This window comes from Sciurus carolinensis, chromosome 4, assembly GCF_902686445.1.
Source record: "Sciurus carolinensis chromosome 4, mSciCar1.2, whole genome shotgun sequence".
NCBI lineage: Eukaryota > Metazoa > Chordata > Mammalia > Rodentia > Sciuridae > Sciurus > Sciurus carolinensis.
This window is the reverse complement of record NC_062216.1, coordinates 13,929,575-13,953,187: the sequence shown is the minus strand read 5'-3', so window position 1 is coordinate 13,953,187 and position 23,613 is coordinate 13,929,575. Positions and strand designations below refer to the sequence as shown.

At 44.3% G+C, this 23,613-nt stretch overlaps 1 protein-coding gene across 1 annotated transcript; it reads right to left on the bottom strand.

Annotated features, from left to right (window-relative positions):
* Positions 1-11,336: 11,336 nt before the first annotated feature.
* Nkx3-1 (NK3 homeobox 1) lies at positions 11,337-15,242 on the bottom strand. Its single transcript, XM_047550376.1, has 2 exons — positions 14,915-15,242; positions 11,337-14,101 (listed from the first exon to the last, which is right to left on the bottom strand). Exons 1-2 carry the CDS (start codon positions 15,213-15,215, stop codon positions 13,683-13,685), a joined length of 720 nt encoding a protein of 239 aa, XP_047406332.1. The 5' UTR covers positions 15,216-15,242; the 3' UTR covers positions 11,337-13,682.
* Positions 15,243-23,613: the final 8,371 nt, after the last annotated feature.

Below are 23,613 nucleotides of genomic sequence, written 5' to 3'. Positions count from 1 at the left end.
CGGCACTGTGGAGGAAAAGCCAGCAAGCATGCGTGAAACAGGACAATCAGGCAGAATTCAACCTTTTTACCAAGAATCCACCTCCATGGTAATGGCCTTAATTCATCACCTCTTAAATGTCCCACCTCTTAATACTGTACAATGATGGGTTATGATTTTGATCTGCAATGTCCCCAGGAAAGCTCACACTTTGAAAGCATGACCCCCAACGTAGCAAGGTTCAGAGGTATGACTTTAAGTTAATGATTAGAGCTCTGACCTCATTAGTGGATTAATCCACTAGATGGATTGGATTAATCCCTTGATAGATGAATGGACTACTGGTGGTAACTGTAGGTGAGTAGGGCATGGCAAGAGGAAGCAGGTCTCTAAGGGTGTGACCTTGGACTATATCTGTCCCTGACCCCTTTCTCCCTCCCTCTCTCTGCTTCTCTGCTGCTGTGAGGTGAACTGCTTTCCTCCGTCATGCCCTTCCACAATCATGTTCTGCCTCACCTTGGGTCCAGAGAAACAGAATAGGTGGATCATGAACTGAGACCTCTGAAACCATGAACCAAAAGAAACTTTTCTTCCTCAAGTTGTTCTTGTCAGGTATTTTCATTTCAGGGAGAAAAAAAAAGCTGATTAACATAAATATAAATGGTCCTTAAATTTTCAACATGAATTTTGGAGGAGACATTCAAATCTCAGTACTGTTGTGTTTGGAGAAGATAATTCATGGCATAACTTATGGTATATACTAAAGAAGGCCTACACGCTCTTGAAAATAAGGTGTGTTTTGTAATTGTTGGGTGGTGCTCTGTATCGATCTGTTTGATCTAGTTAATTGTTATGTTGTTCAAGTCCTATATTTCTTTACCTTCTCTCTGGTTGTTCCATCCATTATTGAGAATGAGGTATTAAAAATCCCTATATATTGTAAAACTGTCTGTTTCTTTCTTCTGTTCTATCAATTTTTACTTCATATATTTTGATTATCCCTCACTTGGTGCATAAATGTTTATAATTGTTATAACATCTTGCTATATTGAATCATTTTTTAATATACAAGTCCTCCTTTGTCTCTTATAATCTTTTGATTTATGCCTGTTTTGTCTGGTATTTGTATGGCCATCTCTATTCTCTTGATTACTCTTTGCATGCAATATCTTTTCCATCCATTCACTTTGAACTAGAGTGTCTGGATCTAAAGTGAGCTATATCAACATTACCTTGTTGGATCATGTCTTTTTTTTTTTTTTAATTAATTGTGTCAATCTCTGCTTTTGGTCAAAAAATTCAATCCATTTACATTAAAAATAATTACTGATGACTTATTTTTGCTGTTATTTCCTATGTTTTCCATATGTTCATAGCCCTTTTGTGCTTAATTCCTTACATTACTTTCTGCTTTTGTGTTTGGTTGATTTTTTTGTACTAAAATATTTTAATTCCCTTATTTCCTCTTGTATATTTCTATAACTATTTTTTGTGGTCACCTGGGGGATTACAGCTATAACACTCTAATTTAAATTTGTACCAGATTAATGTTAATAACAAACAAAAACGCAGGTCCTTTAGAGTTCTGCCTCCATCCCAATTTTAGCTTTGCAGTCTCCACCTGGTTCAACAGTTACTTAGATCACCACCTCCCTCCTCCCTTAGCGAAGTTGTTTTATACATTATTGTGTAATGTAGGTAAGATTCTCTTTTTGCTGTCACATTTCTTCCTGGACCCTGACCATTAAAATAATTTTTTAGTTTGCAAATAGTGAGGCTCACTTTTTGTGCTGTATAGGTCTACGGATTTTGTTAAATTCTAATATTATGTAGCCACTATCACAAAATCATAGAGAAGTTTCGCTGCCCCCAAATTCCCCTGTGCTCCAACTATTCCTTCTTCCCTCCCTCAAATCACTGGCAATCACTAATTAAAAAAAATTAATGCTATTCTAGATATGTCTTTTCCAGAATATTGTGTGACTGAAGTCACACAGTGTGTGCTCTTTGCATTCTGGTTTCTTCACTTAGCAACTTGCATTTAGGTTGCTTCCATGTCTTCATGGTTTGCTAGCTCATTTCTTTTTTCTTGAAATAATACTGAAAACCTCAGCCAAGTCAGCCTCTGCAACACCCGATAAGGACACCCCTAGTTATTCTGATGGCATTGTTTCCTTGATTCTAATGGTCATATGAAACAAACCCTTTGTTTAGATCATACAAATTTAACTCAACTTACGTGGGGCTGGATGTTGTCATAAATAACTGGGCATCTGCTTAAATGATGTCTTACATGTAAATGTTGTTCTTAAATTATAATGTATTTGAATTTAGATGGTTATGGGAAGGTTCTGACAGCTTCAAAACCAGAAATTGTTAAATGAAGACTGGTAGGAGTGGGAGGAGACCCTAGAGATGACTTTATAGATGAGGAGACTAAGACTTAGAAAAGTGGATCACTTCCCAAGGTTCTACCTCCATCCCGATTTTAGCTTCGCAGTCTCCACCCGGTTCAACAGTTACTTAGCTCACCACCTCCCTCCTCCCTTAGTGAAGTTGTTTTATACATTATTGTGTAATGTAGGTAAGGTTCTCTTTTTGCAGTCTACATTCCTTCCTGGACCCTGAACATTAAAATAATTTTTTAGTTTATAGATAGTAAGGCTTACTCTTTGTGTTGTTTAGGTCCATGGATTTTGTTAAATGCCTAATATCATGTAGCCACTATCACAAAATCATAAAGAAGTTTCGCTGCCTCTGGACAGTAGTCTCACTTAATACTCATAGGGGAAGCCTTCCCTGTTAGTTGCTAGGCCTTCTGTTCTGGGTTCTCCCTCCTTCCTTCCATACTCAAAGATCTAATCTGATCATGAAAAGTCTCTAGCTCAACAACTTTTATGTCTTTGGATCCTTTGTTTATTTTATTATTATTATTTTAAATGAAAGAATGCTGAAACTTGGGTGCAGGGCCCCTGTAATCCCAGCTACTCTGAAGGCTGAGGCAGGAGGATCACAAGTTTGAGGTCTGCCTTGGCAACTTAGTGAAACCCTGTCTCAAAATAAAAATTTAAAAATAACTGAAGGTGCAGCTCAGTGGTATAGCATTTGTCTAGCATGTGCAAGTCCCTGGGTTCAAACTCTAGTACTGAAAAAAAAAAATTGCTAAAGAAAAAGAAATGGTCCACATGGTCATAAGACACTGAACTTCAGCTTCTGAATTCCTCCCTCTAGTCCAAATTTAAATGGATGAGGCAAAGGCAAAGCATAAACTGCTTAGGTAGACTTTTTCCTACTCCATGACTCTCCCAGGGCTGGGAGAGTCAATGAAAAACCAATCAATATATGTTTCATTTTTGTTTTCTGTATAAATAGTTGTCTTATCTGAAATGACCTTTCTCCAAGAACTGATGGTCATAAATTTTTGCAGCTGGACATGTTTAGAAATGCCTCTTAGCTATTTTTGTTGATTTATTTTCTTTGTACTTGTGCAATCCAGTTTTGGGCATGGAAGCAAGTGGCCCTGGTTCTCTGGTCTTCTACCTCTAATGATTTAATTCTGAGGACATAGTCCTTCCCCCATGGGAAGCATCTCATAGGTATTCTATGGTGTATAGTTCAGCCCAGGAGAAATTACTGTATCTTGGAGACATAAGCCTTTAATTTTCTTTGTGGTAACTTTTTCTGCACTTCCCCTTGAGTCTGTTTTCAATCTATTTACCCACCTACAGCTTTTGTGTCCAATAATATGGTGGTTTATATTATGGAGCATTAACTCACTGGCATATTAAGTGGTCACAAAAAAATTCTAATGTAAAGACCACTTATGATATTGCTTCATGGAAAATCATGTATATATAAATGAGTGTTCTAAATATTTATATATTTAATTATAGTTTGCAAGTTTTATGCAAATATTTGGAAAAAACTCAAAAAAGAGTAAAGTGAACTGGAAATTCCTGATGACCTATTGTGTGCTAGATTTTTCTCATTTAATTCTTAGAACAATTCTGTGAATAAGGCTTCCATTTGAAGATCAATAACCTGAGTCTTCATTTGGTCGAATAATTTGTCTAAGATCACACAACCAACATGAAGGTACAATCAGGGTTACAAGTTGCACCTAAAGCTAGAATCCATCCTCTTCATTATCGATACCATACTACATTTAGAGAATTCTGCATGATTTTTGACTTAGGAGGCAAAGGGCCTAGAACTATGGCCTTTTCGTTAAAAATAAAAATAAATATGAAGACATTTTTGTCCTCGTCCATATTCTCTAATTTCTGAGTTGGAGGAAAAGAAGTGTAAATAATGCACTAGAGAGAAGTATCATCCCTGTCTGCCCTGTCATTTTTACAGCAGGTGATCTCTCTGGATATTCATTTCAGGCAATGATACGCATGTTCTGAGATCTGAAATTGAAAGGGCTCCAGGAAAAGAAGGTAGTAGCTTAAGCTTAGAATGTAAGACTAAGCAATAAGACAATCAAAATCATTTGGCTTCTAGGCAGGACTAAACTTAAATGAAATTTGGCAATAGAAGTTTGTCTTTCTTCTCAAGCCTCCAGCCTTCTTTTGTGTGTGTGTGTGTGTGTGTGTGTGTGTGTGTATGTGCGTGTGTGTATAAGTTTTACCATTTCCTGTCTCTATTGAAATCAATAAAATTATTTATATCAGGAATGAATTATTCATTATGCTTAGTTCATTATTTCTCCTAGGAATATTCAACTGGAGATGAATTTTTAAGATTCAATAATGAATCTCTAAGGATGGTTTTCAAATATCAGTCATCAAGTATCAATCAATCAAAAGATCTCCTCTTTTGTCCCTTACACAATGGTCTGTTTCTCTTATGAGTCAGAGGCAAGAGTTGTAGGAATGACTTGATTCAGTTTACCACCAAAAGGATTAATTCCCCATTTAGCAGAGGAGTAGCTGAAACTCGGGAGGAGCTGGGGTGATTTGCCTCCATCTCAGATTAGCTGGGGTCAGTCAGGATGGAGCCCAGTACTTCTGTTTTGAACGGTGAAACCAGAGGGCTGGCAAGGATCTTGGAGACAAACCATGCACCTCCATCCTTCTTGTGCCTTCACCAAACAGTTGTCAGTTTCAAGGAACCTTCCCCATGACAGAGAACCCACATCGGAACCCTCCAATTATGATGCTCAGAACTGAGTCTAGGCTCCAGGCACAGCCAGGATTCATTCATTCACTTATTTATTCATTCATTCACCAGACATAGCTGCTCAGTGTCCAACTCCTGTCTGATCAGTACAGGGGAGGGAGGGGCTGCGTACTCTGCTGCTCAGGACATTATACACTTCTGATTGCGGCCCAGAAGAAAATTAGATCTGGTTTTTAGGGTTCATGGTCAACTAGCTCCTCTGAGTTCTTTCTCATGGTCTCCTGGAGTAAACTGCACCTCGTTCCCCAACACGGCTGCTTCTCTGTGTGTGAAGTGTCCTATCTGTGCAAAGCCATCCTGCTCCTCCGGGATGTGTGCCTGAACAGGATCTTATAAAAACTATTTGGGTTGTAATGTGAACACCTTTCCTCAGATCCTGGTCCAGCTTTTGTTCCTTCCTGAAGCCAAAGTTGACATGCCCCCAGTCTGTCTAATAAAACTTAATATCCAGGGTATCGAGCCATCTCTTCACTCAGGGGTCAATCGGAAGCCATTGAGGGGAGTTGTGAGCTCACACACACTCAAGGATGCCTCCACAGCCTGAGGAAAACTACCCATCCAGTTCCCGTCCAGTTCTTCCCCTTTAAACACGGTTGTTCCTCCTCTCCTTCTCCTTTGCTCTTCCTATGCAGTTGAATTGGCCCACGGGAAAGAAAGATCTCGTGACAGAGAACTCAACTGAAATCCAGGCCTGAAAAGCATTTCTGGAGTCAGGATTCTGGAACTAGGAGGGTGCAGAGCCCTGGAATCTATACTACTGCTGCCTTAAATGTCTTTCCTTGCTGGTGCCATTGGTCTTCACTCCGTTCCCTCTTTTTTTTTTTTTTTTTTAATTTCTGCTTAAAAACTCCTTCCAAGCTGGGTGCAGTGGCAGATGCCTGTAATCCCAGCAATTTGGGAGGCTGAGGCAGGAAGATCACAAGTTCAAGGCCAGCCTCAACCACTTAGTGAGACCCTAAGTAACTTAGCGAGACCCTGTCTCAGAATTAAAAAATAAAAAAGACTGGGGGTGTGGCTCAGTGGTTAAGCACCCCTGGGTTCAATCCCCAGTAACAAAAATAAATGAATAACTATTAAAAAAAAAACAACTAAAAACTCCTTCTACCAGAATTTATTAATGCAATTTGCACATTTACATAGGGTCTTGTCTATTCACTTAGCAGATAAGGAAAACTAAAAACCCAGAGAGGTTTTAATTTGTGGAAGTCATACTGAGAACCCTGGGCCCTTGTCCAAGCTTCCATCATCAGTTCATGCTGCCAGTGGGTGCATTTCACTAAGGGGCAAGTCGAGAAAATCTGCAGGCTCGGTAAGTGTCTTGCTTCTCTAGCAAAATTCAAAAGTCTGTCTTGCTGCTGTCTCCATGATGTTATTATTTTATCGCTGGAAGGAGATGCAGACGCGCTAGCCAGAGCTCTGCTAAAGCTAAATAAGTACCCGGCTTGTATCCTTACCCATGGCAATCCTCGGAACACGCTGCCACACACACACACACACACACACACACACACACACGCACACACACACACACACTGTCCATCTTTGCAAGAACCTGCCCAAACGGTCTTTGGTGCTTTGGCCACCTTCTTCTTTAGAGGGGAAAATATCATGAAAGATCTAAGTGTTAGCAAGTTCCCAGCATGCAGTGAGGGAGAGATTCCAAACTTTTCCATGAGAGGACGCCTTCCCTTCCTGCCCCCAGGCTCCTGCCGAGGTCATTCCTGTCAATGGAAGAGCTGGGCAGAGGTAGCTCCCTTCCATCACCCCCCATCTCATATATTGGTTCAGTCACATTGAGGCTTTTCAGGCATCGGGAGTTCTAATGCCAACTTGGAATTTACTGCATGCAAATTTCAGTCAAAAACCCCATTGCCGCAAGGCATATTCCTTCCCCTCCCTCCACCCTTATCCATCTCCCACAGGAGCTTAAAAAAAAAAAAAAAAAAAAAAAAAAGTTCAATATTCTGATTTGGCAGAAGGAAGTGTAAATGTTATGTCAGCAGTAAGACACCATTTAATCCTGATGGATGGGTTGTCAGGGAAGCATGACGGTAGTCGACAGACGTTAAATGGCACCTGCTGTTCCCAGCCATGCGCAAACAGGACTCTGTGGTTCCAGGCAGGCGAAAGCTCCTCAGCAGGTCCGGGATGCCATTTTCTTTTCTTTCTTCCATGGGGCACAGTGTGTTGTCAGCCCCGGCAGTCTGGGTGGAAGATGGGTTGTAATTGTTTCTGGATTACCAGGTTAGCAGAACACCCATGCAGTTGAGACCCTTAAGCATTGAGTGAGGGATTTGCTGGGGTAGACTGGGGTTTTCCCAGATTGCAGAGGGTCTTTTGGTGGTTTCAGAAATTCTAAATGGGGATGCTTGGGAAGAAAGTAAGAAAAGATCTGTTCTCTGTAAAAAGGAAGAGCAAACCAAGGAGGGGGATGGTGGGAAACTCCCAATGCCTCCCTTGCTGGCTGGCACCTCCAGATGCCTCTCTCTTGCCCTGGCACCATTGAGGCTGAGACGCTAAGGAGGCAAACCCCTCATAAAGTGGCTTAGTGAGTTGCAACCTTGGACATTAGCATTAAAAAAATACTGATGTCTGAGTTCTGCTTCCAGAGATCTTCATCCAATGGGTGATAAGGACTGGGTCTGCCTCTTTTTCTAAAGGTTCCAATGAAATGTTAAGGTGCAGTGGACGAAGGGTCATCTGCAAATGCTCCTGAGGATGTGGGCACTATTGGTATTTGATCCTGAGTGCTGCTGGACTTCCACCTTTAAGAAAGCAAAATCAGCATTTTTCTTCTCTGATGCATCACCACACATTCTAGGCTTTAAAAAGTCTAGTATGGTCTTGGGTTTTCTTTTGTTTGTTTGTTTTGCTATAACAAAGTACCTGTGGCTGGGTACTTTATTTTGACTTATCTTTTTGAAGGTTTAAGAGTATGGCACCAACCTTGGCTGCTGGTGAGGGACTCTTGGCAGATGGTGTCCCACGGAAGAGCACATGGGAGATGCCACATGGCAAAAGAGGAAGGAAGGGACTAGGAGGGTCCAGGCTTTCTCTTCAATAACAACCCGCTCTCTCAGAAGCAAACCCAGGCCCATGAGACCTGACCCGCTCCTGTGAGACACGTTGATCCATGCCCAAGGGTGGAGCCCCCATGACCTAATTACTTCCACGAGGTCCCACTTTAAATGGCCCCACCACTGTGATACTGCACCACTGGGGGCAAACTTCCAGCACATGAAACTTTGGGGGACAAAGCACATCCAAATCACAGCAGTCATTTCAGTGAGAAAAGGGGACTAATCTCTGCCACCCTTTTCTCTACCCCATTGCCTCCCGGTAAGGGCTCTCCCCGTGACTGAATGGGCTGGCAACTGGAGACTCTCCGGTGAAATGAGGCTACATCTCTGTCCTAAACCCCAAATCCGACCCAGTGACGCTCAGGAAATAAGTAAGGCCACATCTGGAGGCCCTGCAGAGGTGAGGGGAGGACACACATGCAAGCTGGGTTTCTTTTCCTTTTCCTGCAGACTTGAGATCTGCCTTTTCACAGGCGGCTCTGCCTGGGAAAGTCTGCAGGGAGGCCAAGTCTATGGTTAAACTAGCAGCCCTTCGTGTTCCAGGGCCTCGTTCCTGCCCTTTCTCTGGAGCAGTAAATAACTCCCGGCTTTGAAAAACATGCCTTGGTGACACGTTCATGATGGCCAAGGGAGGAGCAGAGCCTGGATGTCTGAGTGTAGAGCTCAGAGCTCCAGCCCCAGTCTGACTCTCACACAGTCCCAAGAGCCACCAAGGAAGGGGCACCTTGTCTTATAGTAGTGTCCACCAAGTCTTCCCCAATGGGGTGAGCATAATCCCACCAGCTGGTGGCAATTCTGGTGCAACGACTTGTCACTGTGTCCCTTGGTGGCCACAGCCCTACACACAAAGAAACTGTAGTTCCCAAGCTTCCTTCCACTTTCAGGAGGCAGTTAATGCTGGGATTAAATGCTCACCTCACTTCCCTCAATGTGGGACATCTTGGTTTTTTGGGCCTCTTGCAACTGTTCATCGGTCGGATTTGCCCTTTCCTCGAACCCACCTCCCTCGAGTCCCTTCAGGTGTGTTTCTGGAGATCATGCTCAATAAAGGTTCTGCAAGCAGCCCTCCAACACAGGCTCTGTTTCCAGGACACCTGAGCTAAATTACTTTTTCTTCATGCTCATTATTCCCTCTGAGGGCAGCTTCGAGATACATGACATTAACATCACCCTAGAAAAATGATTTATTAAACACTATTCTGCGATTTCATCTCACTCCAGGTAGAACGGCAGTCATCAAGAACACAAATAATAATAAATGCTCGTGAGGAGGTAGGAAAAAAAGAATACTTATACGCTGTTGTAAATTAGTACAAACATATGGAAAGAAGTATGGAGGTTCCTCAAAAGACTAGCAATGGAAACACCTAAACACCTTAAGACCAGCTATACTGCTCTTCAGTATTTCTCTAAAAAGAATTCAAGTCAGTACACAAAACTGATCCCTGCATACCCATGTTTATACCAGTGCAGTTCACAATAGCCAAGTAATGGAACCAGACTAAGCATCCGTCAATGGATAACCGGATAAAGAAAATGTGGTATATAGACCACAAAAAGAACAACAAAATTATGTCACTGCAGGAAAGTGGATGGAACTGGAGAACATCATGCCAAATGAAATAACCCAGACTCAGAAAGTCAAGGGTCACGTGTTCTCTCTCATATGTATAAATTAGAGAGAAAAGGTTGGGGTACCTTGTGAAAATAGAAGGGAAATCACTAGAGGGTGGAGATTGGGGGAATGAAGGAGGGGAGGGAAGGGGAAAGTATGGAGTGGGGATGCAAATTAGACCCAATTATGCTTTGTGCAGATTCGAGTATATCCCATTGGAGTATATCCCATGGTGTATAATTTACTAATAAAAATATTTTTTAAAAGGAAAATGATTTGCTTTGTGACTAGAAGAAAAAAACTTTTGTTAGGTGTAAATCTCTGACATTGATTTCCCCTCTGGAGGCTATCAGCTTGCAAAGGAGGCCTTGCGGTGGGGTGGGGGGACCTGCAGCACCAGAAGTGACAAAACTCTGGCTTTAGAGACTTACAGGGGAAGTCACTTGAAAGGCAGACTGAAAAGGAGTTCCAAAGAGCAGGGACATGGGACATGCCAAGGGGAGCTGCTGAAAGGAGATGGGTGTGAGATTAGCAGAGATAGCAGGGAAAGTTGGAAAGGGGACAGAAAAGAAGAGGCAGAGAGGACTACTTGAGAGATAAGATACTTTTGTTTAATTTCCTGGATTAGTTGCTTTTAAATGGTTTACCAAAAAAAAAAAAAAAAAAAAATCCACTCTGTTAATTTACTGCAGGAGCTTTGTAATTGGAGAGCTAATGGCCTTCCAGGAGGAGAGGATGGCTGTAGATTTGTGTAGTTAAAGCTCATGAGGTGAGCATGCTAAAGAAGCCCCACCTGTGTGTACAATGTACTTAAGGGATTAGAGCATACTTTGAAATTATGATATGTTTTACCTAAAGCAAGCACCTCACTTTTTAAGCTTCTATTTCCTTGAAGGAGGAGGGAAGAAAACCATCCATTCTCCCAGGTAATCAGGCACATAAGACTTTCTACTTGTGGGATTTCATGAAGTTTAATACAGAGGGATGAAGGGTGTTATTAAAATCTTTTAGCATGATAATAAAACTTATTTTCAACACTTATGGTTCCAATTCAAAGGTGTGGCTTGCAAGAGGTCCAACAGAACTGGATACAGGTGACATTTTTAGGAAGATCCAGGAGTGAGAGAGCCAGGGAAGCTGTACTATGGGGGGGTGAGGGAACATGAAAGAAGACTAAGAAAATACCCGATGGTCTTTATTTAAATATAAGGTGTCCTGGGACTGAAGTGGGATGGTTATTAAAGATAGAAATATCTTCTTCTTTCCTTTATTTACCAGAAAGGGAGTTGGCCCCTTTAAAAAAGAATAATGCTCATCTGCTACCAGCTAAGCTGCTATTTTGGATGATTTTGTAGCAAAAGATTTATCAGTCAGAGGGCCAGAGAGTAGGGTAACCAGAAATACCTCAGTTAAACAGCATGCGTTTTTTAGGAGACTGAGAATCACACACAGATACATCTAATAAAGACATAGAGACTTTATTTTTAAAACACTCATGTTGCAAAAAAATACATAGAAAAATAATGTCCAATTGGGGTACTTTACTAAAGTTCAAGTCACAGACCTTTATGTTACAGATTGAAGCAGTGTTTGTGAACTAATTTATTGAACAGGGTAGAAACAGAGTGTCCTAGTCACCTGGCAGGCTCATAAACTATTTCTACCAGTTCAGGTGTGGGTGAATGACTAGTTCCAATGGGGACTGATGGATTAATAGACAAAATAATTTTAAACAAACTTTCTTTTTGCAACACAATACACATCACAGGAAAATGTTTAACCCTTGAAGAACTGCAGGATGAAAGAATTCAGAGAGTGGAGAAAAGAGGGATCACTACATGCTTAGGAGGCTGTCAAAAGCAGACAGCCATTCAGGACTCCGCTGCATTCTGAGCCACCCAGTACTGAGGAGGGGGTCGGCAGTTCACGACACTGAACATTTCAACTTGGAGCACAAGCCATGGCAAGATGGGATGAAACTGGCTAACTTTCTATCAATTCACTTCATGAGTTTTGCCACCAACAGTAAATTGGCCCTTTTAATAGGAGGAAATTGAAAGGTTTCTCACTGCACAGAATTAAGTAGTGGGAGCAAGAGACTTCCCAGTCTCAGGGGATCTCATTAGCAATATTTTGGGGGTTTTCTCCCCTGATGTCTTCTCTCTACCAGGTCACCTGAAATAATACAAAAGAAACAGGAGGGCAGCCAGTTAGTTTGCTCTTTTGCTTGCTGCTTGTTCTCTCTGAAGTCATTCCGGGGATCCACTGAACACAGTTCCCAAAGCATGTGGATAGTTTGTTTATCTGGTAATGGAAGCCACAATAATGTTGTTTGGAAAATGGTTTCCTTTTTCTTAGCCCCTTCCTGCAAGGTATATCAGCTCCTTCTGCTCAGAGGACAGGGCTGCCTATGGCCTAAGTATGTTTCTTCCCTGCCCTCTCTGGGACCCTCCATTTCTACTGGACAGTTCAGTGATAGTGGACCCCTGGCACTGTATTCTAGATTTCATGTGAAAATGCCTTAGCCCTTACCTTCTCTGCCTACAGGGATTTCCAAGGAGTGTCAGACTCTGAAATGTTACAACAGAGCCACAACGTCCGATAAATGCGGCAGTGACCTTCTCAAGCTGTCAGGCCTTTAAATAGGATTTGGGATTTAATGCAGTTTTAAAGGAAAGAAATAGGCATTGCTAGTTTAGAAAACGTATGTCTCTTGGCCAACTCAGAATCTGCCCCTCTACTTTTTTTCAAGGCTGGGTTGATAAAAGAAAAAGACAGACCAGGTCTTGGGCTAAATAAGGAAGGCCTATGTTAGGTATAGCCAACCTAAAAGCCTGGACTGAAAAGAAGCCCTTCAGTGGTTAATTGCCGGAGAAAAGGGGAAAAAAATAAAAGGAGGAAGGGAAGGACCTTACCAAAAAAAATTGTGTCACTTCTGTTACAGTGTGGAACAAATTCTACCCTGAAAACTCCAGGAACCTCTCATTCTAAATTTTCCAGCTAGGGCAGAAAGGGTTGGCAGAGGCCTGTCCACTTTTTGCCAATAAAAAAGGCAACAGGACCCTCCTTAGGCCCCTGCTTGGACATGCGGAGGTTCTTCTGGCACAGTCCCACCCCTTCCAGTCCAGTTCTGTTTATACAGCTTGTCTTAAAAACCACAGTGAGTGCATCTTGTTCTACTCAGGCCACCCTGTAAATACTTAAATTGGCATACTACTGAAAAAGGAATAAGAAGCTCATATTTTCACCTCCCCACCCCATGTCCCATGCCAACCTGCCCAGAGCATGAGGGCTCTTTCATTGAGACCTTCCTCACTTTTACAGGGACAGAGAGAAACCTTGGCCATATTCCAAGGCCAACAAGAGGTGTTTGAACTTAAGTTTGCTTCAGTAGGTGACATCCTCCTCTTGGCTGTCTTTCTCTCCTTAGGTTGGCTCTTTCAGAGTTGATATCAATTACCCAGGAGGATGGAGCCACAGCAACGGAATCCTCAGGAGCAAGGCACACAGCTCATCCAAAGTCAAGCAAAGTGCTGGAATCAGCACTTGATTTTTCTCTTCCTCTCCTCAAACAGTAAGCTAAAAGCAACAATGATCTATGGCAGGCACTGGGGGAACTATTCAGATATTAAAATAGTCACTGCCCTAGATCTCTCATTGGCCCATCAGTGAAGAATCTGGGATTTCCACAGAAACCTCCAACAGTTTTGGTCTGCACATCTCTTGGGCCCCAGCTCTTCCTGACCTCAGCCACTTCCGTTTTCCACAGAGACACTTCAGGGAAGGCAGTTTCTGATCACACATAGTCGTCCTCTGAGCTGGTGTTACCAGAGAGCAGGGCTCCAGCTGCCCAGGCAGTAAAGGTAGGGGTAGTAAGGGTAGCTGTTATACATGGAGATCAGGGAGGCCCTAGAGAAGCCCCCCTCCTTCAGGACTGGCAAGGAGGAGGGCTTCTCTAAGTCGCCCAGATCTGAAGACAGCTGCTTTCGTTTTGTCTTATAGCGTCTGTTCTGGAACCATATTTTCACTTGGGTCTCAGTGAGCTTGAGGTTCTTGGCCAGGTGAGCCCTTTCAGGGGCAGACAGGTATTTCTGATGGCTGAACTTCCTCTCTAACTCAATGACCTGAGTGTGGGAGAAGGCAGCTCGGGACCGCTTCTGAGGCTGCTTGGGGGTCTGGGAAAGGCTTGGTAAGGCGCCTGAAGTGTGTTCACAATCCAAGAGATAAGTCTCAAAGTGACTATCTGGAAAAGAGAGAGAAGGAGGAGGATTAGAAGAAAAAAGTTACATGTTAGCACAGAATTCAATCCACCCTTATCTCCTCAGTGAGTGAACAAAACAGCCCACTGTTATCTTGGAAACATTTCACTTTTTTCGCATGATTAAGGAACTCTTGGGAGAGAAGAATGAGTAAATTTGTGTATTATGTATTCATTTTCTAATAATCAGCAAAAATACGAAGTTACAGTCGTTCAGTGGTTGTGCTTTCTGCCATATTGTTGAGTACAATTAAAAGGGGATACTGGATGGGGTGAGAGCAGGCAGGAAAACACCCAGAATTAAGACACCCGTAAAGGCATCTGGAGTTAGCATCCGGGTGGGCAAGAGAGGGCTTGTGCGATGGGAGAGGCGGCAAGGGCTAATGGCAAGTTCATTCTCCGGCTTTAATCCCCTTTACCCTAAATGAGGCGTTAGGCTGGCCCATAAGAAGTGATGTGAAAGAAAACGAGTCTCCTCTAAATATTCCAACGGTGTTATTTCTCCTTAAGACCTAAAGGAACATCCCAAAGTACTGTGTTTTTGCCCACGGGATCGAGAAGGGGGATTTTTGTTGATCAAACAGTAATTAATATTAATAAGTTATGATTAGTTCTAATCGCCAGAGCAGGTGCCGCTGGCTTTCCAGACCATGGAGCCTAGGGCAGACTCTCGGTGGGTCAGGCGGGTGTCCAAATAGCGCGCCGCCCTGCCTCGGGGCTAGGGGACAGTGGGGACGGAGATGCCGCACCCCAGCATCCCGAGCTCCCGGCCCGGCCTCCCTGGTCTCGCCGTCCTACCTGGTTCGGACTCCGCCAGCGTCTCGGCCTCCCCCGGGGCTGCGCGGGGCCCGGCGCTCAGCGGCTCCTCCGGCGCCCCGGCGCGGCCTTCTCCTCCCTCGGGCTCGGGCTCCGGCTCAGGGTCGCGCCGGGGCGGGGGCTGCGGGTGGCCGGTTTGGCCGCGGCGCCGCTCGGGGCTGTCCCGCAGGATGTCCTGGATGAGGAAGGAGGTGAGCGGCTTGGACTGCGTTGGCGGCGCGGCGCGGGGACTGCGGCCGGCCGCCTCCGCCTCGCCCGGCCGCGGCTCGGGAGCCCGGAGCATCCCCGCGGCTGGCTGGGGCCCGGCCCACGGAGCCCGCACCACTTTCGCTTTCCGCCGCCCCGCGCGCACTTATAGTCCCGGGGGAGCGCGCCGCGCCGCCTTCCCATTGGCTGCGGGGGCACCGACCGCGCCGCCGATTGGCTGTCCGGCGCGCCAGGTGACCATCGGCGAGGGGGCGTCCTTCGCACGGTTGCGCTCAGCTCTTCCCTAGAAGATTCCTCCCCGGGTTCGCTTCCCTCCGCCCTAACCCGTTTTCCCAGGCTGGGCGCGAAAACCAAAGCGGTCTCCTTGGCCGCAAGCCACTCGCGGTAGAGGCTCAGCGCCTTACCGGGATGAGGATCCGATGAGACACACCGAGTAGCTCTTAGACTGTCGGAGCGCCTTTGCTTCAGGGATCAGGCGGCCAGTCGCTACCACGCTCTTTACCAGTGAGAATCCTGGGTGCCCATGACCAATCCAGGGAGAGATTGGTGGTAAAGCCAGATCTACTAAATCTTAAGTCCTCAAGGAGGTGTAACAACTCTGCAGTGCCTGATCTCAGGCTGGATTCCGGACTAGGCGTTATTGGGGCAACCAGCCATGAAACAGGGAAGATGAAAGTATTATCAGTATTAAATTTACTGAAGTTGAGCACTGTGCTGTAATTGTGTAAGAGAGTATTAAGAAATAAAGCCTGAAGTTGTAGAGACAGAGGTACCGTATGTAACTTATGCTCGAGTGGTTCAGAAACAATGATGTAGATGGATAAATAAATCCAACATCAGAAAAGGAGTGGTTTCAAATCTTAACAATTGGAGAATCTGGGGAAAGGGTATGCTGATATTCTTTTAAACCACTAGTATGCAACTTGTGTGTTTGTGGTTTAAGTCACCTTCTGTTCAACTGGAATCTTTTCAAAAGGGGTACCTTGTGTGTCTGGGGAACAGGTTATTGATACAACATCCGCCAAACAGAACTATCCTGTGCAACGGGAAGACCTTAGCAAAACTGGGTTTCTTCCTTAATCTTTTTTAAGTCTCTTTTCCTTGAAAATTTTATAAATATTTTCTTTTGAAATAGTTATAGATTCACAGGAAGTTGCAAAGTAATACCTGCAGTGTTGGCCATAATGGCATCTTAAAGAAACAGAAAGTGGACCTAAGTACATTGTGGTTAACTGGATTTCAGACTTCATTTTATTTTCTCCATTAAAAATCTGTATTCATTTGCCTGTGTGTGTGTGTGTGTGTGTGTGTGTGTACTTTTGTATAATTGTGTCACAGTTTAGGTTCATGTAACCATCACGATCAAGACAGGGAATTCTTTCCTCACTGCAAAAGAACTCCGTGCTGCCTCTCTGTTTGAATCCCTGGCCTCTTCTCTCTGGCCCTGACCCCTGACAACCACTACTCTGTGCTCCATATCAACAATTTTACCATTGAGAGAATGATGTATAAATGGACTCATACATCATAGGTATATTACCTTTAGGGATTGGCTTTTTTCACAAGAGCCTAGTACTCCTGAAGTCCACTTTGATTATTGCATGTATTAATAGTTCATTCTGTTTTATTGGTGAATGCTTGTGTTGTATGGATCTATTCAATTCAATTCTGTTCTTATCTAAGGACACTTGAGTTGTTTATGAATTTTTGCTATATGAATGAAAGTACTGTGAGCACTCATGCAAAGGATTTATTGTGGTTTGGGTAAGTGTCCCCCCAAAGGCCTAGATACAAAAATGTAGTCCCCAGAGTAGCACTATTGGGAGGTGTGTGGACCTTTAAGAGGTGGGGCCTAATGGGAGATTCTTAGGCCATTGAAGGTGTGCTCTTAAAAGGGATTGTGACCTGGTTCTGTCTTTTTGACTGTCTGTCTGTCTGTCTCTCTCTCACACACACACCCTCTCTCTCTAGTGCTCTCTCTCTCTCTCTCTAGTTCTCTCTCTCTCTCTGCTCCCTGGCTCATGATGTAAGCATTTTCTTCCACACACACTCCTGTCAAGACGTGCTGCCCTGGCTTGAGGACCAAACCAATATAACCTCCTGATCTTGAACTTGAACTCCTGATCTTGAACTCGAACTCCAGAACCATGAGCCAAAGTAAGCCTCCTTTACTTCATAAGTAGTCTACATTAGGTATTTGGCTATAGTGGCAGAAAGTTGACTAATACAATAAGTTTCATTTTTCTTGAATGAATGTCCAGAAGTACAATGGCTGAGTCATATGACTGAATCAGATGTAAGAATCTCTTTAGTGTTCTAAGAAGGTGCCAAACTATTTTCTAGAGTGGTTGTGTCATTTTTCACTTCCACAAGCTATGTATGGGAGTGTTAGTTTCTTCACATCTTCAGCACTTGGTGTTATCACTATTTTTATTTTAGCCATTAATAGGTGTAGAGCACTATCTTAGTTTATCCTAGTTTTAATTTTAATTTGCATTTGACAAATGGCTAATGATGTTGAACATCTTTTCATATGGTTGGCCTATTTGCCCACCCTATCTCTTCTATGGCAAAATATCTGTTCAAGTCTTTTGCCCATGTTAACATTGAATTTTCTGATTTTGTTAAATTTACTATTTTTTATGATTACTTTTATACCTTTATTTTATTTAATTTATGTAGTGCCAAGGATCAAATCCAGTGCCTCACACATGCTAAGCAAGTGCTCTACCACTGAGCTATATGCCCCCATCCCCAACTATTGAGTTTTGATAATTTTCTATGCATTATATATACAAGCCTTCGTTGGATATGGAGGTTTGCAAGTATTTGCTCCAATTTGTAGACCTGTTTTCATCCCTTTAACAGGATTGTTTACAGAGCAAATGTTTTGAGTTTTTGTGAGGTCCAGTTAATTAATTCTTTATCTTACACATTGATTTTTGTGTCTTGTTCAAGAACTCTTGGCTTAGCCCTAATAATAAAGAAGGTCTCCTATGATGTCCTCTGAAAGTTTCATACTTTACTCTTAAATCTGTGCGCCATTCTGAATCAATTTTGTGTATGGCATGAGGTTTAGATTGAGGTGGGCTCTTTTCATATTTAAAATTTAGAAGTGGGTGGTATTTCAAATCAGTGGAAAATGTGAATGATTTAATAACCTAATGCCATTATATGGAAGTTTTAACACTATTTGTTGTAAGTTCTATTCTTATAACAAAATAAATCCCAGATGGCTTAAAGGTGTAAAACACAAATGGCACATTGGGGGAAATACCACACTCACCATTCGAGAAACTCAAATCAAAACCACATGGAGACACCCCTGTCCACCTCTCAGAATGGCAAAAGTTTTATAAAAAATGAATGCTGTCAGGTATTGGTGGGTACATGGAGGAATAGCTGCTCATGGGAAGTTAGATGGAGAGAAAACCAGTTCTGCATTTTGAATGGCAACTTGATGATGTCTGTCAGCATTAAAACGGGGTATATCCTTTGACCAGCTATTCCATGCTTAGAGATTTGCCCCAGAAACTCATGAATATACAAATGTACTGACTTGGGGAGCATCTTCAGCTTGACCTGAGACTGGTTCAAGTAGCAAAATGTATATAGAATAAATTTATCGTAAAGTGGCTACTAGTTATCTACATACTATTCTACACATTTGAAAGGATATATGAATATAGATTTCTTTTTTTCAATAGAGAAGTTATCTCTGAGATGGAGATAGGTTGGGAGAGGGAAGGGAGGAGAGTGGAACAGGATGCGTATCCGGTACTCATTTATAATTTTTATAAATTACAAATCTGGAGCTAGGATCGAGCTGGGCCACCTCCCTCACCATGACCTCCTCAGGTCTCAGATCTCCCTTTAGAATGGGGACACTGTTCTTGACACTTGACCTCATCTTGCTTTACATCTCCTCCCCTTCATGCTTTGCACTGGGTTTACATGAGTAGGTCATTTCCTTTATCAGACTACGAGCTTCATGAGAGGGACTTGGTACACAGCAGACAATAAATGTTTGCTCGCTGCATGTCCAGCTTCAGTTGCTACGAGGTATCTCACTGACTAGCAGAATTATCCATATGTTACTGCAGGGTCCCAAGGCAAGTCACGGAGGGAGGCAGGTTGCCTTGTCTCCTTGCCGTGTTTATGCAACTTAAATGGGATGGAAATGACCAAGGGTCATCAGGAGGATACACAGTGCTGTGGAGGCAGAATAACAATCCCTCAAATGTGCCCGCTTCCTGATCCCCAAAATCTGTGAGTATGCTCTGTAAATGGCAAGAGGTAGTTCAGGTTGCAGATGGACTTAATGTTGCTCATGAGCTGACCTTGAGGTAGGAAGATTGTTCTGTATTATCCAGGTGGGCCTCATGTCAATCAGGGTCCTAAAGTGAAAGGAGGCCAGAGATCCAGAGTGAGAGGAGCTGGTGTCTGAGGCAAGCTTAGGGAGAAAGACTCAGCTGGCCACAGCTAGCTTTGCAGCTGAATGGGAGCCATGAGCTGAGGACTGCAGGGGTGGCCCCTAGAAGCAGGAAGAGGAGAGATATGATTCCCTCCTGGGTCTCAGGAGGAACTCAGCCCTGCCTACACTCCATATTAGCCCAATGGGGCCCAGTTTGAACTTCTGACTTCCAGAACTGTAGGGTAATGAATTCGTGTTATTTAAAACCATTAATTTTGTGATAATTTGTCACAGCAGCAGCAAGAAGCTAATATATTGGTCTTATAAAAGTAGCAGAAAGATAAGGGAGAACTGACCAGCTCTGCTTTGATTGCATGAATGGGAACCTCGGGTCCTTTTGTTCAAAACTGAAATTTACATTTAGACCCATGATCCCATCCTTTCATTAAAGCTGTCTCCTTTGTATATTTCCTTCAAGTCTTTTGCCATATTAATTGTGGGAGAAATGTAATTTGTATGCTTTTCTTTCTCTCAATTTCACATTATAAATAAGCATTTATACACCACCACTCCACTCTGCCATTTTAGAAGCCATCTAAATCCAGAAAACTTTTAGAGCTATGAGGGACCTCAGGATCATTGAATAAAATATCTTGCTTTTCTGAGACAGAACATCAGGTTCTCAGAGACCGCTGAAGTGTAGCTGGAAGCCCAGTCTCGTAACCCCTAGCCCAATACACTTCACCCCTGTCCCTTCATCCTTCGGCCCCTCCCCTGTGGCCCCCAGTGCTGCCCTCCACTGGAAGAAGCAGGAACAGAGCTGACAGAATTGTGCCAGGGACATTTGTTTTAAATGTACCTGGTGCTGGTTTTCATCAGGTATGGCAAGGCACGCAGACACAGGAAAGACGATGTGTGCTCACAGACCCCTAGGCAGCACACCATGCAGGACCATGTGGCAAAGCACCAGGCTGGGGAGCAGGCAGCGGGGTGAGAGGCAGCATGGGCCACAGATCTTCATGTGGAAAGGAAGGGGTGGGGCATGTACGAAGCTGGGCACACTTAGGGATGGAGAGTTGGGGGTGGGGTCTGGGTTAATGGCATGATCCCTGGCTGTCTGGGACTTGGGATCTGGGGTGACTTGGGGTAGGGGAAATGTCAGCTCAGTGTGTCAGAGTTAAAGAAAGGATATGTTTGGGAGCAGGGACTCCAGGTTGGTTTGCTCTCCTAGGAACTGGCTAACCTTAGGAGGGGCAGTTCCTTCTCAACTCCATAGGTCCCAAGCTGTCAAACCATCATAAAACACAGAAAATGTTAAAATGTGCTTCATTAGCACACATCTCTTTCTTTCCTTTAAAGTGTGCTTTTTCAAGGCCTTCCGGGGGTAGCTACTCCAAATTTGTACCTCGCCTGCATGCCTTGATTCTCTCTCTTCCATGGAGGCCCTTTTTGTTTGCCGTCACTAATTCAGAAAGGCAAAAAGAAAAAGAAGAGGAATCGGTGACCACCACCACCCAACAAAAGAGGCTACCTGCAATATGCAAGCACGAGGGTGCTGAGATTTCCCGGAGGTGAGGGTCCCGGTTCACAGTGTCCAGATGGAAGCGGGAGAGGTGGGGAGCAACCCCAAGGTGCCCACCTCATGCACGACAGAGCAGCAGGGATCAATATCCAGGTGCCCTCTGAGTGCCCTCAAGGTTCCTGGTCATGGCATGGAAAACTCCTTTCTCTTTTATATGCCTCACCTCAGCCCTGGTCCAATTCCCAGTCCTAGCCGGGGTTGGACGGGCCTCAGTGAGAGACTTTCTCCCTGCAGGGACCCTATCATCCATGCTGGACAACAGCTCTCCTTGGCACTGTACCAGGCCTTCAGGACTCTGAGCTTTGGAGGTGGGTTGGGAGAACATTGTCCTAGTGTTCTTGGAAGTTCAGTGATATTGGAGTTCAGACTTGTCCCTTTGTTATCTTTTGGAGCTGGACTGGAACGTTCAAGTTCATGGTCTGCACCTTACAGAAAAGGTCCCATTTGTTTTCCCCCTCCCTCCCTCCCTCCAGGGAAGCTGAAGACATTGTAGTCATGCAGAGACAAGAATCATTTGGAAGGAGCTTCTGGGAGTTCGCTGTGTCTTGGAATCCCCAGGGACCTTGTGAAGAGACAAAACAAAGAGCAACCCTGAACCCAGGAGTCCCTGATAGAACTAGAGTACAGAGTGCGCCACAGGGCGAGCCTGCCTTGGCCTGCGTGGGGGTGCGCACTGCACTCTCCAGCCACGGAAACTCAGCCTCTCAGGGTGCTCCAGGGCCTCTTGCACGCAAGCCTCAGCCTCCCACCTCTCCTTCCTGCCCTGCTGACATTCCCCCTCCTCTGCTGACTGGTCATCTCGTCCCCACTCAGTCCTGCCCCAGCCTAACCTCAAGCCCTTTCCAGGGCTGCGTGTGCATTTGCAGTCTCTTGTGTATCTTCGCTGGTTCAGTTTCCACCCAAAAGACCTCGGAGACCTCTCCAGTCTTCTTGATGGCTCGGCTGCTCATTGGGCACTGGATCTTATGTTGCCTTAGAATAGCCATCATTTCCACTTACTGGTTGTCTTAGTCCATTTTGTGCTGCTGTAAGATGTCATAATTTTTTTTTTTTAAATAAAGAACAGAAACTTATTTTCTCACAGTTCTGGAGACTGGAAAGTCCAAGATCAAGGTGCTGGTAAGGTTGATGTCTGGAGAGGGGTGCTCTCCATTTCCAGGATTGTGCCTGGTGGCTGTGTCCTCCAGAGGGAAGGAGTACCAGGTTCTCACATGGCAGAAGACAGGCAGCCAAGCCCAGAGAACCCTGCGTCAGGCTTCAGGGCTGTGACTCAACGTCTCCTTTTCTGCAGCACACCAGGAAAGGGGAGCAAAGGCTGACACATCCAATGGCCACACTGGGCTCACTACCATGGGTCTGTGGCTCACTATAGACATTTGGTCCACACTACAACCCTTTGGGGGTCCTTCTTTACAAATAAAGAGACTGAGGCTTGGAGATTGAGGGCAGCATGCTCAGGTTGGCACCGCTAACAGGTTGTTCTGCCTCCAAAGTCCATGCTGTCCCCACTGAGTCCTGCACTAGGCACCTCAGGTGTTCAATGAGCACCTACCGATTTGGCTATTCAGAGATGGTTGACACCGGGGAAGGAGAAAATAGAGTTGCATAGAGTGTGGCAAGTAGACAGGACTGTGCACACATCCCTTAGGATCACAGCTGTTTCCCATTGCTTTCCAGAATTCCGTTGCTTAGCTGACCTATTTTCCCTCCCTCCTAGTTCCACTCCCAAAGGAGCATGATAGCAGAACCATCAAAAATGGGTACAAGGGGTAAATAAAACCACCTTTTGCAAGGTTGGCCCAGATCATAGGCAGCTGCCTGCCTGGAGGGGTTCAAGGGCATTGCCTCCCCTCTGATCTCACTCTGTGCCCTGTATTTTTTCCATGTGGCATTTGGGTTATTGTCATGTGTTAATATGAAAGTGCTTTGTAGACTTGGTGACATTATATTTCCCTCAGTCATTGACCTAGTGGCATGAATTAGTCTGACCTTTATTTTCCACCTAGTGGTTGACAGAGTTCAGGCCACAGGACACAGAGATGAGGTGCAAGAGGGGAGAGGGGACATAGAACAGCCCAGAGCACAGGAAAACTAGCCTGGTATCTTTGTAACTTTTCACTCACTTTAACAGAATGACGCAGGCTAGCTAAACTACGACCAGTAGAGGTTTATTTAGCTCATGGTTCTAGAGGTTGAGAAGTCCAAGATGGAGGGATTGCGTCTGCTAGGGCCTTCTGCTTACCCACAATATGACAGAGGGCCTCAGGTGGGGAGAGAGAGAGAGAGAGAGAGAATGAATCAGCCCAAGCTCATTCTTTTCTCGGGGATCCACTCCTGCAATAACAGCAGTTTACAATGGCCATTAAAGTTCAATGTGACTTTCGAGGGGCATTCAGACCATGAACCCGGGAAGAGGAGGTGGGGTGGTAGGACAGCTCTTCTCAGACCTTGAGACCTTGCTGGAATGCGGGTTCTGCT

What these genes read in the sequence shown, in the direction of transcription:
- Nkx3-1 (XM_047550376.1), bottom strand. Translation starts at nt 15,215, where the DNA reads ATGCTCCGGGCTCCCGAGCCGCGGCCGGGCGAGGCGGAGGCGGCCGGC. An exon ending in GCTGGCGGAGTCCGAACCAG is followed by an intron (nt 14,102 to 14,914) that starts GTAGGACGGCGA and finishes TCTCTTTTCCAG; the next exon opens with ATAGTCACTTTGAGACTTAT.